Genomic DNA, 19,028 nt, shown 5'->3' with positions numbered 1-19,028 from the left:
TGCAGCAGCCTTTACATTTCTTTCAGAACAAAACTACAATCTGCTCTTATGTTATCCACGAGGCCACGGCTTGACCTAGGGGATGTCTGGTGGCAGCCCAGCATCCGCTGAGAAGAGCACAGCGCTGCCTGTGCGCTTGTCGAGGGAATGCACGTGCCTACGCCTCCCATCGTTCCTCACGTCTAAGTTTCAAAGGAGCCGCTCAGGAGAGACATTCTGCTTCCTTCTAAGCCACTGCAAGGCCTGGACACAGAAGACGCCTGGGTTGTACTGAGAAAGTGAGTGCCATTAAGATGATACACGAGGCAGGGAACTGGAGGCCACAGCTTTTCTTTTTCTGACTTTAACTGACTTAATGTGGGAGAGATTTCATGGAACTACATTTCTACGAATAATTCGGTTAACGAGCTGAGCCCATGCTGAATTGCAGCAGTAGGACAAATAATATATTTTACAGAATAACACTGTTACAGAACGTAACTGTGTGTTGCTTTTTTTAAAAAAATATGGTCTCATCAGATAAGCTGCCATTGAAAATGCCAGGACGTCGCCAGATTTGCCAGTTAAGGCATTTTATTTATTTATCCCTTGGATATTGGCAGGAACCGTTAGACTGTTTTGAATTCCTGACAGTAATGAAATCCATACATCAGGAAGCCCAAGCCTGTCAGGGAACAATGAACTCGTTACACAATCACCTGCCAAATGCATCCTTGGTGTCCATGTAGAAGAATATAACTTCAGATAAGTCAGCACAATATTGGGCTTTCTTTTCAGCAAAATTACTTATTTTTTTCCTCTGGTATTTACCCCTCAGGGCATTTATTTTTATTTTTAAATTATTTTGATTTATTTTTTATTATTTTATTTTTGTTACAGATATTTCTCCTTTTTCCCCTCATTGACACCCTCCTCCCCATCTCTTCCCACCCCGTCACAGCTTTGTTGTTATGTCTATTGGTTATACATACATGCATATAAGTTCTGTGGTTTATCCCTCCCTCCCCCACCCTTCTGAGGATTGTCAGTCTGTACCCTACTTTTATGATTCTGGGTCTATTTTGTTCGTCAGTTTGTTTAGTTCATTATATTCCAGAAATAAATGAGATCATGTGATATTTGTCTTTCTCTGCTTGGCTTGTTTCACTTAGGATAATACTCTCCAGGTCCCTTCATGTCGTCTCAAAGGATAAGAGATCTTTCTTTCTTATAGCTGCATAGTACTCCATTGTGTATATGTACCACTGCTTTTTTATCCATTCATCTACTGATGGACACTTGGGCTGTTTCCAGATCTCATCTATTGTAAATAGTGCTGCTATGCTTTTGTTTAGGGTAACACACACTGTACAGACCCACTGAGAGAGATGGTCACCTTGGAGTGTATCCCCCACTCAGGGACTGTGGTAGGGTTTCTTACATTAATTTTCTTAAAGTAATTTGCAACCAGTCTTTGCCATTTCCACACACTGACACATGATACTTCCATGATTTCTTTATTTTTAATTTTTTTAATCATATCTGGGTACCACCTGTGCTATTACTTAATATACTTCATTTAAATTAATTCACTTTTTAAATGTTAATATATTTCTTTAAAAAAGAAAACTCAAGTCTATTCTGAAGTAGACAAATCAGCACCACCAGCCACGAAGGGGAGGCAGCACAAACACAATCTGTTTTCATCCTTCACACTTGTTCGCTCGCTACTGCTTGTGTCCTTTCCTGGAAGGGCTGCTCCATGAGGCTGAGGCTCACCTAGAGTATTCCTGGCTCTAGCCCCAGCATTCGTTGGAAACAAGTAGATCATTCCCTGTACACTTGTTGAGAGAATGCAGGTGCCTACCCTTCGTATGATCCCTTACATCTAAATTCCAAAGGAGTCCCTCAGGAGAGACATTCTGTTTCCATTTAAGCTATCCCAAGGACCAGTACACAGGAAACTTTTTTGGTCAAATAAAATCTGAACAATGCTATTAAATTCTAACGGATGGTGTTAAAGATATACTAGAACCAAATCAAAACATTTTCCTTGACTTGGTCAGAAGAACTTAAAAAGAAATGGAAAAAAAGTCCTTTCCTTTTCACATGATTTGGTGTTATTCCATGCCATGTCTTGGTAATACCTAACCCAATCTCTGTTTTCAGCAGCAGTAAGAGTGACACCCTTTGAAAAATGCTGCCCCATGGCAAGAAAAGTCCTCTGCTCGATTTCAAAGGGGCTGGACAAATGCATCTGGACTCTTGAATCCACACGTCTTCCCCGCCTCCATTGCATGCCTTCCCGAGACTGCTCACCAAAAGCCACGATTTCGTTTCTTCAGCCTCTACCCCACTGGCTTCCCATAAGAGAGAGGAAGAATGGGTTGCCAATGTAGGCAATACTATTTACAATAAATATAAATCTGAAAAACTTTGATTACATATTCTTCTGGCTTTCTATATTAAAAACTCAAGAGGGGATACAGAGTCTGCTTGAAAAGAACCCACACGTGGAAGGGAGGTTGATAAAATGAAGGAGGTGTTACACACACACTCCATTTTTCCGAACAAAGAGTATATTTAACTCACGAATGCAGCGTTCTTCCACGCAGCTGATCCGCAAGGACGCTCAGACAGGGCCCTGGTTCTGCGTGGAGAGGTGACTCTGAGAAAGGAGGCGAGGGAACCCATGGGGCCCCATCACTGGGTTCGTACAGTATCGGCCAGCACCTCCAATCAATGCTGATGGGTGCTAGTTAAAACAAGATTGGGAAACTTAAAGCCTTTAAAATGACAATATCCACCATGAAAAACTCACAGAGACAGGGAGACGCACGTCCTATGTTCCTAATCTCGCTGGACCACCGTATCACTCTCCCTGCCACTCCTTTTTTTTTTTTTATCCTCACCTGAGGATATTTTTACATTATCTTCAGACAGAAAAGGACGGGGAGAGAGGAAGAGAGATACATCGACATGAGAGAGACACATTGATTGGTTGCCACAGGCACGGCCCCAACCAGGGCTGGGGACGAACCGCAACCGAGATATGTGCCCTTGGCTGGAATCGAACCTGGGACTCTTTGGTCCACGGGCCAACATCTAACCGCTGAGCCAAACTGGCCAGGGCACCCTTGCCCTTCTTTAGAGTATTCTGCACGATTCTAACAGCACACTCTTGGACAGACTGGGTATGTAATGTGTGCCTGGATTTGTGACTGTACTTGTAAAAAAAAAAAAAGCCAAAAGCCAAAATTCTTGTAGACACACGACAGGATAGGTGTTTGTGTTCCAGGAGCTGGGTGAAATACTTGGTAGCAGCATCAGTAGAATTTATGAGTAAGAAGTAAAACAGGCTCGAATGGAATTTTATTTGTAGAATGTACAAAATAAGTATGGGCTCAGCTGGCTGTAAGGAGAGTCAAAGCCAAGGTTCGGGAGACCGACAGGGCAGGAAAAGGCTATGCTTGTCAGACGACGAAAGAGTTATTAGGACAGATGAAAGATAACCCTTAAAAGGATACTTCTGGGGATAATCAAAATCAAGCAGCAGAGATGGCAGCTGGATATTATTAATGGAAGAAGCTGTAAGTAGAAGAGGGGAGGAAAGGAGAAGAAATATGAGCTTCCAAGGAAAGAAATGACGGGGAGGATTCTGAGCGCATCCAAAGCGGGCGGAAGGAGAGAGGCACCTGCACAAGCAGGCTCGTCGAGCCTCCGGCAGAACCGGCAGCGGGAGGACCAGCGGCACTGGGCCACGGCAGAGCCGGCGAAGAGGAAACCAGGAACAGAACTGTGGATTTAAACGAAGATCAGCAGAGGCAATAAGGAGTATTTATATAGAAAGGATAAAGAAAAGGACAGGAAGAAGCAAGAGCATCGGTAGAGTTCAAACTCCGGGTATATTGCTTTGAGATGCGATGGGAATGGCAAACACAGGGCTATCACCCGTTCCCTCCGCGTGGCAGGCGCTGTAAGTTGATCACGGCACTATTTTCCTCCGAATACAGATTTGGCTTCAGGACACTTCTCAACACAACACTCTAGGTGGCCACTGCCAACTGATTTGACTTCATGCTAGTCATGAAACTTGCATTCCTGCTGTATTAAAAAGCAACTCTGCCAACCAACCAACCAGCCAACCAACCAGCCAGCCAACCAGCCAGCCAACCTACCCTCAGTGGAGTGTTGGTAATACCCACTCACTGATTGAAGAGAAATAAAAAAATTATACTCTACCTAGAAAAGCAAAATGTTCCAGTGTGAGATGTTTATTTATATGGACATAATAATGTACATGTATGGATATGAGTGAATATATATGTGAAGCATGAGTATTTGAAGTAAGTAGACGCAGATATTCCATATTAATGTATAATCTGAAACTCGGTTTTAAACGTTCACAAGCACATGGAATTCAGCTCATCACTGAAACTGAAACCTTTAAACCCAATAAAATAATATGAATTACATTTGGAGTTAAAATACCACACAGAAAGCAGCAGCCTGTTGGAATAATCAGAGCCTTTTCCTCCCCCATCTAATTTGTAACACTATATTGGGCCCAACATCTTAAAAGTTTGGCGGAAACACCAGATACATGGCACATTTTTAAAAAGCACATATAAATAATGCAGCACCAGGCCACGGTGACGGTGGGGAAAACTTTGGGATTTCATTAATAATAGTTAAGAAAAACAAAACCTGCATTCATTTACGGTTTGAGGCTAAGTTTCAAGGAGGGAGGAAGGGCAGTGTGTGACCAGTTGTATCAGGTCCCATTTCCTTTGCAGACACTCATTAATGTACCCAGCTTCCGAGCCTATGAGGCCGTCGCCTGTTCATGCAAAGAGCCACTTGAAGCACACAATGCCTCGTATTCTCTCTCGTCTGGGAGACATTCAGTGCTTTCCTCAAACTATTTTGTTTGAACATCCTGGCAAGTTATTCATGTTCTTCTAAATAGCTCCTAATGCGAGAGGGAGGAGGCAATGAGCAGCAATTTGGAGTTACCCTTTCTATGACTTTCTTATGAATTGACAATAATAAAAAAAGATTCTCAATAGTCTAAGCTGGCTTAATTGAGATAGAATAGAAAGGGAGGGAGGTGCTGGTTAGGCAAAGAAGAGAGCAGTGATCTCAACAGTCCTTGAGGTCCAAGAGTCTATTGACCCAAATGAATTCATCATCAGCACTTGCGTGAACCATTGCAATAGAATCCTAACTGGTCTCCTGCATCAACTCTGGCCTCCCCTCCTGTGGCCAGAGTGATCTTTTCAAAACACATCTAATCATGTATCTCCATGTTTTCTTCTTGACGGCCCGACAGAGCCCTTCATTGTGTGTCCCCTTCCTGCCACACTGCCAGCTTAAGCCTACCTTATTCTCTGACCTGCGGTCCCACTGGCCTTCTTTCAGTTCCTCCTTGCCACAGGGCCTTTGCACAAGCCAAATCTTCTTGGAACCCCCTTTCTGCTCCCACTGCCTTTGCCCAACTTTTATAATATTAGTCCAAATGACTTATAACTCCTAAAGAAAACCTACCCTGCTGTCCCCACAAACTGGTTTAAGTGCCTCTGCTATCTCCTGTCAAAGCACTCTCTGCTCCCCAGCATTTATAACTATTTGTAGTTGTGTGTTTGTGTGATTATTTTTCTGATGCCCACACTCAAGTGTAAGCTCTGTAGGGATATGACAGTGATTATTTTCCTTTCCACTGAGCAACAGTGCCTTGTACACACACAGTGAGCATTTGACAAATTCACACTGACCAAAGAAATGATGTGTTAGTTCTAAGGTAATGGACTGCTTTGCTTTGCTAATATATTTATGACTGTGTCATATAAAGAATTAGAAAAAAAATGTTTCTATAATAAGCCAAATGTGATTTAGAAAATATAATGAAACAAATATATGTCAGGCTCCCCTGCATACCACCCAAAGGGTGGAAGTCGTGACTCTGAGGTGAACACATAAAGCCTCCAGAAAAGTATTGTTTCTCTAATTTCCTTCTGTTCTCTGCTTTAAAGGAATCTGAACACGTGTTATGTAATCAAGTCATCTTGTTTGAAAAATAAACAAGGTATATACCTTCTAGAAATTTCCATGGAAACCAGATCTTCAACTTGGAGTTGGCCAAAACAGAGCCCATGAGCACAAACTTGTGGCCGATGAACGGTAGAGAAACACAACTTACGTGGGTTTAGAAGCCTCGGCCTGGTCTGTCTGTAGCTTCTCACCACCTTCCACCTCCATTGTGCAGTACACAATGCGATTGGGAGCCAGGGACTTGAGGCCTTGGACTTCCATGATCACCACCTGGAAACAATCACAATAGTGGGAGTTACTGCCAAAGCCATGAGCTGAATCGTCTAGAAGGAAACATATGAATGAGAAGGCGGTACAAAGCCACCACGTAACTGGTGGCTTCCATTAGCTTTCTACTGGCCATGCTGGGACTAGTCTGGCATAGAGATGTCATTCTTACAGTGTAGCTTATTGCCTTCCGGATGGAAAGACAGGTCTCCCTAATTCATATGCTCTCAGACGCCAGACAGGCAATGGGAAATGGGCCACTCTTTTCTGTGTTAGTCACAGGATCAGTTTTCATTTCCACAAAGAAATCAGCTTTCTCCTACTTCTTTAAAAATAGTCTAGTTTTTATTTCAGCACTTGGCAGAGACACAGGCCCATGCATTTACATTTCCCTTTTTAATAAGACAAGTGAAGATGCAAGTGCTAAGATAAAGGGCAAGTCGCTTTCAGCATTAGAGTCAGAGACAATAGGGAATAGTGGGGACTGTGGCAAACTAGAGGGCACACACGCCATCTAAATGGAACAGTGGATACTCCGTTAAAGCCCATCGTTGCCTTGTGTTTCCTGGTCCACTGTTGCCAGATACTCAAGTATCTCCAACCAGAAAATGGATATCTGAATCAGAATCAAAGTAAGAAATCTGATTTTGAAATGTTGACAATAATGCAGAAAGGTAGGAATAAAATACACAAACTGTGTGCAGGCCCACACTGTTGGGTCATAACAAAAGCATGCCTGCAGCTGCGTACTCTTTGCTCTGGACTGAAGGAAAAGACCAGTGCCTTGATTTACAACTCCTGGCACTTCCCACCTCTACCCTCAAACTCCGGCCAATCACCTGCTATGATGCTCACAGTCACTGGGATGCCCTGTCACCTACCAGAGAGGGAGAGGGGAATGAGCCGAAGGCAGGGGCACTGATTTAAGAATCTGAAACAAATGACATGCAGAGATCTATAACGAGTAAGGTATATTTTAAAAAATCAATTATACGCTATACATTACCTAAGGAGAGGATATAGGCATACAAAAACATACACTCTGTAATGGCTCGATTCAAGGAAGTACAACAGGGCTGGCATTGAACCAGGATTCTCAAGTCCCCATTTTGCTACTAAATAGCCCAGTGGTGCTCACTAGTGTGAATGCAAACTGGAGACTGCTGAGCTCCACGCCAGTTTCTGATAAGTAGGCCTGGGGTGGGATGCAAGACTTTTATTTTGAACAGTTTCCCTGACGATGCTAATGTGATGCTGGTCCAGGAGTCACACTTTGAGAACCAGGTACGTCTCGTGCGAGGGTGGGCACATGACTTGCCCTTGAAGTCACTCTACTTTTCTTTTCAAACTCCTTAGCCTCAGTTTCCTCACCTGTAAAGTGGGCCCATGTGCCCTATCTCTCACTGTGGCTGTTGTACGAGGACCAAACGATGTATGCAATAGAAACACTACAGTAGGAAGAATCATAGAAGTGAGGAAAACAGGAGGCACAGGAGAAAGAACACACTTTTTGGAATTTAAAAGATGTGATTTCAAATCCAGAATCTGCATCTTCACCAGCTGTGCAACAGTTGCACGTTCCCTAACCTCTCTGAGGCTTTGTTTCCACATCTGCAAATGCCTCAAAGATGCTTGTGAGGACCACTGAGCGAATAATGGCAGAGCAGGTCACAGTGGCATTCTATAAATAGCTACTGTTTCTCATCAGAGCACCCCCCGCCCAAGGCCACGCCGCTCAGACTCCAGGACCTCGGTTCTCTGCAGTTAACTGCTCTCTGGTGTCCCTTCCAGCCAGGTAATTCTATGACTACATGAGATCTATGACTACAACCAGGAAGTCAACCAGCACCCTAATGAGATGGCAGCCTTTCCTCCCTCCTTGCTGCCTCTCCTTGCTGTCCCCCAAACACGTTCACAAATAGATGTACAATGATTTCTGCTGGCAGTTGAAGTGTGATGTGCAATTTTGTGTTCTAATTAAAAAGTATTTGGGAGCCCTGGGGCATTTCATTCTGTACTTGTACTTACAAGTTAGAGCCTGTTTGAATCATGTACAAAGCAAGTCTGGCTAGGGACTCGCCCACATCGGTATTTCAGATGATCGGCTGTATAACAGCGAGTACTGATAAAGAATTAGAAAATTACAGATTTAAAAGCTTCATGAAAATCAATAAACCACTTTCTCTCCTTTTTGTAGAAAGACAAGAGGCAGTGGGGAATAAATTGCCACCTCTAACTGGCACTAGACAAATTAAGACACCTAGGAGAAGGCGCTCAGTACCTCAGGTAGCAGTATTAAAAAAGAAAGAAAGAAAGTTTCTGTGAAATTGTACTGATGATTTTTTCCACGTACCACATGGTCTACATCTAATTGAATACTGCTTCTTTTGGCAAAATACATGTTGGAAATACTGTAAAGTGGCTATCTCAACCCAAACTAAGCATAAACAAATTACCTGCAGTTACTTCATAGCAGCCTTAGGATGTCCCAGAGAATTAATTCAGTTTGTATAAATTCTAATTACATCTACAGAAATTGGATCTATTCTCTTGGTCTCCCCAAATCTAGGACCATCATAAAATCCTTGCAGGGATGTGTGAGTGTGGGGGGGAGGGGTGTTGAGCTTTAATACGTCGGGAATGGTTCTCAGTCTTGGGAGTGCATGCAAAGACCTGGGTAGCTTATTAAAATGCACATTCCCAGGCAGCACTGGCCTAGTGATTCTTTTTTTCAGATAACTTTATCAAGACATATTTTGCGTATCATCGAATTAATCCATTTCAAGAGTACAAGCAATGATTTTAGTAAATTTACTAAGTTATGCGATCATCATCATAAATTAATTTTAGAACATTTGTATCTCCTCCAATAAGGTCCCTCATGTCCATGTCCACACCCTGCCTCAGGAAACACTAATTTCCTCTCTGTTTCTGAAGACTTGTCTTTTTTGGACATTTCATATCTGTAGAATCAAACAATTGTATCTGGTCACTTGTATCTGGCTTATTTCACTAAACATAATGTTATTGAGGTTCAATAAATCAAAGCATATATCAGTAGTTGTTTTTTTTTTAATCCTCACCCGAGGACATTTTTACATTTATCTTCAGATAGAGCTGAAGGGAGAGAGGGAGGAAGAGAGAGAGAGAAACATCGATGTGAGAGAGACACATCGACTGGTTGCCACCCACACAACCCCAAACGGGGCCGGGGACAAACTGCAACCGAGGTACATGTTCGCAGGCCGATGCTGTGACTGCTGAGCCAAACCGGGCAGGGCAGTAGTTTTGTTTCTTTTGAACAGTAATTCCCCTGTATGTACAAGATTTACCCATTCACCAGTGGATACATATTTAGACTGTTTCTCTGATTGGCTATTGTGAATAACACTGTTGGAAACATTTACGAGCAAGTCTCTGTGGGACATGCGTTTGCATTTCTCTTGGGTAGATGTCTAAGAGTGGAGTTGCTGAACACGATGGTCTTTTGTTTAACTTTTTGAGAAAACACCAAACTATTTCCAAAGTGACTGCAACATTTTAAATTCCCACCCCCTATAGGTTTGGGTCAGTAGGGACAGACATACTAAACCAGCTTCCCAGGTACTTCTGATGAACCTGGATCAAACTACCCCTTTGAGTAGATGTTATGGAGAAATGGAATGACACATCGAGCATTACACCAGAAGGCCCAGCTGGGTTTTTCCTTTGGGTTGTGAGATGAACTAAAAGCACCCCACCACAACCACGGCTCTTTACCACATAGCCAACAGGAGAGACGATGGCAAAGGCAAGTCACAGCTACCCCAGAATGAAGCCCCACGGCTTCTCTCAAAACTTCCACACAGGGTGCCCAAATTTTAAACTTTCTAAATTGCACACCTCTTTACAAAATCTTCATCACCACTTTACAACGGTAAAAGGAATGCAAGACTAAATTCAGTAAGTGGCTTTTAAGACTGCATTTCCTTGAGGACAGGATGGGCTCCTGGGGCAGGGAATCATTTGCTGATTAGCTGCCCCACGCTCAGCAAGCTGCGAGGTTAGGAACGGCTCCTGGGCGCAAGGAGGAGCCCACGCTGAGTGCGATGCCTCTGATCGCCCGTGTCCTGCTGGCAGCGCCCGGAAACTTTCAAGGGCTTAGAGCTTTTTACCTCCAAGGAGAAAGCCAGCACGACGTCGGACTTGGAGAGCTGGTTCTCACTCTCCTCGCCCAGGTCGATGATGGAAGCATTGTGGCTGCGCTTGAGCTTCTGAAGCTTGAACTCGCCGCCCTTGGACACCGGCATGCTCTCCAGGTTGGCCATGAGCAGGTTGACGGACGACTTCAGCTCCTCGATGTACATGTTTTCCATTTCTTTAGATACAAACTTGGGAAATTTGCGTTCCTGGCAAAGAAAAACCAAAATAGGAAAAGGAAAGTAAATAGAGACCGATTTACATAGAAGGTTTACATCTTACAGCCCAGAGTTAGGATCATCTCTACCACCAGTGAGCTGTGCCCAGACATGGTGGCACCGCGCTAGGAGAAGCTGGCGGTGCAGACCGCGCTGCCTTCTGGGTCCAGTCCCTAGTAGGCAACAAATGTACAAAAACATAGTGTGCGAGAGGGAATGTTTTGTGTAGTTTTACTCTCCCCCCAGTTTTCTGCAGCTAATTTAATTTGTGGAGAGAAAAATGGGGTGATATTTTTCAAATCTGGTTTCAGCTGAAACAGTTTTTCTTTTTAGCGAAAAGCAATCGGTTGTTTTTAAGTTATGGTGACAGAAAGACACCCTATTTCTGGATATCTATAGAGATTTTCTCACATGAATAATTCAAAAGGAGCTCATTTGAGAAGTCTCAAACACAGCCTGTGGCTATTTCTGAAAGAATAGCTACTTTTAAAAAAACTGAAAAACGTTAATGAAGCAATGAAAACGGTGATTAATATTCTTTAGAAAAGAATGTAAAACAATTCAGTATAAAAACTGACCTTTCTTTTTCTTCCTTGTTTATGAATTCGTAATTGCAATATGCCTTAGCTGTGCTATTTGTGTGCCTCTGAGTTGCCCAGGTCCTTTAATCTACTTTGAATTTATCACCTTCTCAAATAATCACTTCCTACTTGAAACATGAACTTGTGGGCACCCCAGGGCAGGGGCTGCACCCCGGAGCCGGTGCGACCAGGCCGGTCACCGGGAAGACTTTCCGCCAGCGCCGGGCTGACTTGGAGTCGGAGGAAGATGAACAGGACTCAGAAGAGGTTCGATTAAAACTGGAAGAGACACGACAGGTGCAGAACTTGAGGAAGAGGCCCAGTGGAGTCAGAGCTGTGGCCCTGCTAGTAGGAGAGAAGGTACAAGAAGAGACCACTGTAGTGGCTGATCCCTTGCAGATGAAGCCAGGTGGTATGGTGGACATGAAGAAACTGAGGGAAAGGGGCAAAGAGAAGATCGGTGAAGAAGACCTCCACCTGGGGACATCATTTTCTGCAGAAACCAACCGAAGGGATGAGGACGCCGACATGATGAAGTATATTGAGACAGAGCTGAAGGAGCGGAAAGGGATCGTGGCACATGAAGAGCAGAAAGTAAAGCCCAAGAATGCGGAGGACTGTCTTTACGAACTTCCAGAAAACACCCGCCTTTCCTCAGTGAAGAAGACCGAGGAAATGCTTCCAACCAGATGTTGAGCACCCTCGAGGTGGACCTAGGCATTGATGCTAAAATAAAAAATATAATTTCTATGGAGGATGCCAAGGCCTGTCTGCTAGCAGAGCAGCAGAACAAGAAGAAAGACAGTGAGACCTCCTTTGTGCCCACCAACATGGCGGTGAATTACGTGCAGCACAACCGATTTTACCACAAGGAGCTCAATGCTCCCATACGGAGAACAAAGAAGAACCCAAAGCCCGTCCCTTGAGAGTGGGTGACCCGGAGAAGCCAGAGCCTGATTGGTGCCCCGCAAGCCGCAAGCGCCCTGCTAATGAGGAGGCCACTGATGACTATCATTATGAGAAGTTTAAGAAGATGAACAGGCGGTACCGAGGGTGGCCAAGGGGAGATGTGCAGAATGGGATGTAAGTAGCACTGTCCCACATCCCCCATGACAAAAGGCTGCCTGGACAGCAAACTGAGCATTTGCTAGCAGACAGTTCCACAAACAGGCTCTATTTGTCTGGCTTCTTACCTACTGGATTTTTTAGGCTCTGAATTTGTAATCTTTGAAACAAGACAATATGTTGTTTTCTTATTTGGGGGCAAATTGTTCTTGTGAGCGTTATGAAATCTTGTTTGTAACTATATAAAAATAAATAAATATGAACTTGTCCTCCCTAGCCCCCCTTCCGCCCCCAGCTTCATAACTGGTCAGGTGAGGGGCAAGCCAAATCAGTTCGACATTTTTTGCAAGTGACAGAAAAATCCTATTTGAACTGACTTAAATAATAAAAAGAATTTATTGGCTTGAAAATGTCCTGGGGTAGACCCAGATTCAGGTAAGGCTGTAAACAGCACTCAGATAACATCACCACAACTGAATGAGTTTCGACTCCAAATCTTAGTTTGGGTTCCTCTGGGTTGGCTCCATGCTTAGTCTTGCTCCTCTTAATGTTAGAAAAATGTTGCTTAAGATCTGAACCTCAATCACACGATCTAAAGACAGAGTGAATATCTCCTCTTGAATGCCCGTGGAAGATGGAGCGTCTTTAAGCTGAGAATTCTCACCCAAAGTCTGACTTATGTATGTCTCCTGAACCAAATTCCAAGGCTGATTACATGCTGTATTGAATTGCTTAGGCATGAGTTATATCCTCCATCCCTGAGGCTGGGGGTAGAACTCTATCTAGATCACAGGAACATGAGTTGGTTTGCCAATTCTGGGGGGCAAAAGATAATATTTCTAGTACATGGGCACCTGACTCAAAGTCAGCCAACCGATTCTATTAAATGGCCAGTGATAGGCCAGGTCCGTTCTCTCAGGCAATTGCACGAGCGGTATTGAGATTGCCATCCGTCAGTGGTGGAGCGGAAACAGTAGGATCTGTAGACTCATGAGTGGCTGCCATCTTGGGCCAGGTGAAAGCAGAGTAAGACCCTTGACAAAGAAGAGAGAGAAAGATGTAGAAAGAAGGGAGGTAAGAGAAGAGTGGGAAATAAGCTCACAGGAAAGGAGCTTCAACTTTTATTGGTTTTCTGATTCCCCCAAAGTCTAATTGTTCTTTTTGCATTCTGGTTTCTTGAGATTCTTTTATTTTCCTCTCAATAATTCCCCTACCCACTCGTTAGCTAGAAAGGTTTTCTTCTTTGACGCCATAAAGCTCACTCAGATTCACAGAGTGGATCCTCCACAGACTTGGAGATGCGTTATTGCTAAGCCTTTCTTCTCCCTGCCCAGAGGCCGTCATAAGATAAGTGTTTCCCTTTCCTCCTCCCGAGCCACCTTGTCACCTTCCACATTGCAGCCTCAAATTTACCTTCCCTAGCTTGGGTCCTCTAGTGCATTCTCTGGTCCTTTTTAGCTCACCTTCTTGGTAACACATTATAATTAATTAATATATTATAAAATTTCTTTGTTTCATGTCTCTTTCCTTCTGGGCCACTAGGCAGGACCATACCTATTTTGATACCTCTGTTGAGCTCTTGATACTAGAATAATGTGTGACCCATAGTAAATATTCAATATATATGAGTTGGATAAATTAATGATGGCTTGTCAAAATGTCCATGTTACATATCAATGCAGCTAAAACTCATCTGTGAGGAGGAGGTGAAGAGAAGATGAATTAAGTTCTGGAAGAGCACTGAAATTCTGCTTTTCCGAGTAAATGTGCATGGGGATCTGAAATCCATGCAGTAGCCTTGGAGTACCAGCGCCTTCTGGAACCTCTTGGTACAGTCACGGTTGGGCTCAGCCCACTGTGTGGTGCTTTCTGAACACACTGTGAGTGAATGTGAGGGGAGAGGCAGGATGGATACCTCTGAAATGGCATGATGATGGGCAGACGAGCTCGACAGGAGCAAGAGTCTCGTGTCCCTGAAACTTCTGCACGGTGGGCTTGATTTGTATCATTCTTGGATTCAATCAGGGCATAACTATGAACCTCAAAAACTTGGGTACCTTTTATGAAGAAGGCCATAGAAATGTGAGGACTTGGCCACTGGGCTATCATCACTCGGAAAACATTTAATGTCTCCAAAACTGTGCCTGGCACAGTATTAAGCACAGGATGATTGTGATGTGAGGCTGTGGGCTGTTCTCCTGGGGCTTATAGCTGGGGGGAGAAAGATCTAGAAGGAAGCATCAAAGTTGATGTTGTAATATAAGTCAATGAGATGTGAACTCTTCCTGAAAAAATTAGGGTGGCTTTCCAGGGGAGGTGACCCTTGGGTTAAAAATCTGATCGACAAAGAGTTTTCCACAAAACTGAGTTGGTTGAGACAGGGCCACGGCTACTTCCTCCTTTCCATGGAAAATCTAATAGGCAACCATGACTCTAAGAAGGTATGCATAACTACACATGGTCACAGATGTTTCCCCATCTCCTTGGGAACATGGCCTCTTGTGAGAGCCAAGGGGAAAATGAGGTGGGTTAATTAATAATTGAACAGTGGTCTCCAAGGCTATGTCAAAGGAGGCCAAAGAGCAAAGGTTACATCCTAGCAGCCTGAGGCTGTTATACTGACCTATCTCTCTTCTTATATTGGAGCACAAATCTCATAACTACATGGGATTCTTGGCTAAGCTGCATCTCTGATTTTTATCAGCAGCTTGCTGGCCTTACAGTTGCCATGGAGATAGTGAGAAAGCCATCATGTCTATGAAATGTGTTTTTTCCTACTAATCAACCTTGAGAGACCTCACCATCAAGTGCAGGCCCTGTTGTCGCACTCATCTTCAGAAATCACTCAAGGCCTTTTAATGTTACAGTCTTGAAGTTTTGGAAGAAGACCCAGTGGTCACTGACAATATCACTCTGGCCCAGAGTGAGCGTCCACCAAACTTCTATGCAATCAGACTATTGGAAAAATCCAAAGAATGATCACTCCTCTGAGAAGTTGGACAGTTCCTAATGACATCATAAAAACAAACTCATAAAACTGAAGTGTGCCAGGGAAAACAAGGCCATTTTTCTGCCCTAGTACTTAAGCCTTGAGAAGAAATAGCATCATGTCAATCTGAGCTGACCCATCATAAACACATTTCAAAGCTGAGGTTGTGCCAAAATAAGGAAAATAGAGTCGTCCATCTTGACTGCTACTTTCCCAAGCATAAGAATAAATTAGCTGGACAAAGGATTGTTTTTCATACTGCTTTATGAAAGACACAGCATACGGGAGAAAAATGTCTTCTGGAAAAAATCTTTGCTGGACCTTTATTTTGGTTTTGGGCTTATAACATTCCTCAGTGGGGATGGCCCCCCAAGGACGATTCCTACCAGGCTAGTGTATTGAAGGATTTGGGGAGCATCTTGAAAAATAGCATTTGAAAGTGCTAACAGCTCTGTCAGCCATTTACTTTGCTTTCCTGCTTTTGCATTTTTACCCACAGGGGATGAAGTGGGAACGTGTAAAAGCTGACAGGGTGCCCTGTCTCGGATAGAGGATCCTTAGAACCCAAGGGTTCAAATGACATATACTGGCAGACAATCGGAAGGAGGTGACAGAAGAAGGCGTCTAGACATGGAGCACAGCCCAGGGGCAGCTGCTCACCACCATCTCCCAGGCCCTCCTGAGCTCCTATCACCTGTCAGGCAGCGTGGCTGTTACTGGGAATAAATAGTCAGCAGAGAGGCCATGGTATGTGGGGCATGATAAAAAGCTACCAGTCCGACTCCCTGTGATACACGAAACAACAGAGGCATGCACAGTGTACAAAAGTCACCAGGGAACCTTGTCCAGTCCATGTTAGTGAATTGATTCTACCTACTTTGAATCCTGGGTCTGCTACTTACTAGCTGTGTGACATTAGCTAGGTTTCTAAATCTGTCTGAAATTTAGTTTCCCATTTAAAATGGGGATATAACAGATCTCATAACATTATTGTGAAGAGTAAGAAATAAAAACAAACATTAATACCTTTGACCACTGACTATGTGCATGTGTGTGGGTCCATGTACATATGGATATATATACACACCATATATCCATATCCACATATACTCATACCCATACACATATGCACATATCCATATACATCAGGCACCGTGCTACCACCAACACTGCTAACAACAATACCACTAGTAACGATGGTGAGGTTAGTAAAGATCATGATGCTAGTTAGCATTTACTGAATGTTAACTGCGTACTTGGCACTAGTCTAAGCAGTTTACATGTTACCTTATTTAATTTCTCCAACAACCCATTGAGGCTAGTGCTATTCTTTATTCCTACTTTCTGGAGGAAAATGAGGCTTAGAAGTGGAATCAATAATTAGTAGAACTGCGCTGAAACCCGGAGCCCATGTTCTTAGCTACCATGTCCTAGGGCAGAACGATGCGGCCCCCAGTGGCAGCAGAGCCGAGGTAAGCGTGGCGAGGTGCTCAGCACGGTGACCCTCTGTGCACCACCTCACGCCCCAGCATTCAGCACAGGGCTGGGGACTGCTCGTCCTCCACAACAGTGGCCACTCCACCATCACCAGTGAAGGTAGGTGCTGGGCATGGGGCAAAGTGCAAGGTGTGAGGGCGAGAGCCGGGCACGTTAGACAAGAGAAAAAAGGTCTTGGTAGTAATTTGTCAAAATCAGCATCACAGACATTAGAAGGCATTTTGGGCACAGGTATTATAGTATCCTGGAATGGAAGGGTGTGACTTCTGTACTCAAACCCTTCTTCGAGTGGCTTGGTCTTACTTTCTCAGCTTTTATGAGTTGGATGGACCCCTGTCACCAGAATAAACTTCAGAGGACATCCTGGGCATTTAGACTTTCCCTTGAACTCAGATTTCCCTGGGTTCTTAGCTACCTGTCAAAGGCCAGAGTCAGGGAGATGCTCCCCATACAATTCTTTCAGGCAAAACAATGAACCACGCTCCTCTGTGCTCATGGGTACCCAGCACTTCACGATGCAGGTGGGTGCCAGGCACAGCAGAACCAATTTATGAGCTGGGGTTTGTAGCATTCTCTGGCAGGAGAGGAATCCATTTTGTCTGATTTTTGGCAATGTATGGAGCAGAACATTTCCACCAGGGAAATACTTGGATATTATTTCTTTCCTGGGGGCATATTCTCACCAATGTTTGCAAAAGGACCATGGAATGAGAGGGGGATTTTGTCTGTAGAGAATAGGGGTCTAAATGGCAACTTCACCTTTAAGTGACCTCTACCACAAATACTACAGAAGCTGGACTATTTGTCTTACCTAATTAGCCCCAGAGTTTTGGAATTTTACCCTAAAACGTGGCCAAAAGAACTGGCAAATATCATAGCACATTAAGGCCACAATCTGCCTGTTTAAGCTCCAACGTCAACTTTTGAGTGCATGCTTTAAATAACTCAGACTTAATTCCTGGGTGCATCTGGGAACCCTTTAATATCAGCATGAGGGATTTGGGGAAATGTTTGAACAGGGATTAAGAAGACTTTTCTACCAGATTAAAAAGAATACATTTAGGTCTCATGGAACTTTGCAGGCAGTCTGTCTGGTGTTCACAGCGGGGCTCGGGCAGCCGTCCCTGCTGATCATTTGTGGGACGTCGGTGTGACTGAAGTGATGGATGACAGTGTCAGGGTTGCGGGCAGAGGAAAGCCACCTTGCCCTTGCCTCCCTTCTCGCCTAAGAAGAAAAGACAAGCATGTGCCTTTCGTGCGTGTGTGACAATGACAATGCTGCTGGCAGATCAACCACAGGTCCTACAAGCTCTTTTCCAGATTCCAAGGAAATCAAAGTAGAAAGGACTCAGAATTCCAGAAGCCATTTCTGCCTGGTTTTGTTGTTTCATCTGGCCTAGATAGACGGAAGAGAATACGCAGCAAATTTTAGTGGAAGAGAGAAAGCATTTTCCTGGAAAGGGCAACCGTCAGGGAGAAAGGACCTGGGGGCAGTCCTGTCCTGGTGTAACTTCTGTCTGTCATCTGACCACTCAAAAGAAAGAGCATGACACTGGAATCAGAGCCCCTGACTTTCCAGTCACTCGCTGCGGGAATGTGGGCACAGCACTTAAACTCTTTGATCTGCAGAAAGTGGGAGAATTACTGTAACTCCCAGAATTGTTTGTTACCGGTCTAAAGAAACTCTCAAGTTTAGGTGAAACTGCACAGCCTGATACAGTTAATAAAGGACAGATTAGGAGAGAGAGAGAGAGAGAGAGAGAGAGAAGTTGGAGCTGTGGACAGGGGTGAGGAGGAAAATGAGGGTCTGTATTTGGGAAGACATGTTGTAAAAGTAATGTATGTCTACTGACTAAGACTGCAGGCCTGGCCATTGGGTGACTTTGGCCAAGACCTCTGATATCTCTGCTTCAACCTCCTCTGTGAAATGTGGATCATGATAGCACACTTTTTTTTTTTTTTTTTTTTTTATTTATTTATTTATTTATTTATTTATTTATTTTTTTGTTACAGATATTTTACCTTTTTACCCCATTGGCACCCCCCACCCCACCCCCCCTCCACCCTGTCCCCGGCTTAGTTGTCCATGTCCATTGGTCATGCATACATGCATATAAGTTCTGTGGTTTATCTCTTCCCACCCCCCACCCCCCATCCCCTTTTCTGAGGGATGTCAGTCTGTGCCCTACTTCCATGTGTCTG

At 44.0% G+C, this 19,028-nt stretch overlaps 1 protein-coding gene and 1 pseudogene across 17 annotated transcripts in view; one reads left to right on the top strand and one right to left on the bottom strand.

Moving 5' to 3' along the window:
• CADPS (calcium dependent secretion activator) overlaps positions 1-19,028 on the bottom strand; it is a 479,176-nt gene that overhangs the window by 240,409 nt on the left and 219,739 nt on the right. For all 17 annotated transcript variants that reach the window (XM_036266617.1, XM_036266610.1, XM_036266613.1 and 14 more), the window contains exons 5-6: positions 10,452-10,685; positions 6,179-6,300 (exon numbers count right to left, since the gene is read on the bottom strand). In XM_036266617.1, the coding sequence (XP_036122510.1) occupies positions 6,179-6,300; positions 10,452-10,685 (356 nt within the window). The remainder of the gene's footprint in view (positions 1-6,178; positions 6,301-10,451; positions 10,686-19,028) is intronic.
• LOC118633469 lies at positions 11,211-15,319 on the top strand (annotated as a pseudogene).

The sequence above is a fragment of the Molossus molossus genome, unplaced genomic scaffold, assembly GCF_014108415.1.
Source record: "Molossus molossus isolate mMolMol1 unplaced genomic scaffold, mMolMol1.p scaffold_m16_p_18, whole genome shotgun sequence".
NCBI lineage: Eukaryota > Metazoa > Chordata > Mammalia > Chiroptera > Molossidae > Molossus > Molossus molossus.
Note: the sequence above shows the minus strand (reverse complement) of the source record. Positions and strands in the feature narration are given on the sequence as shown.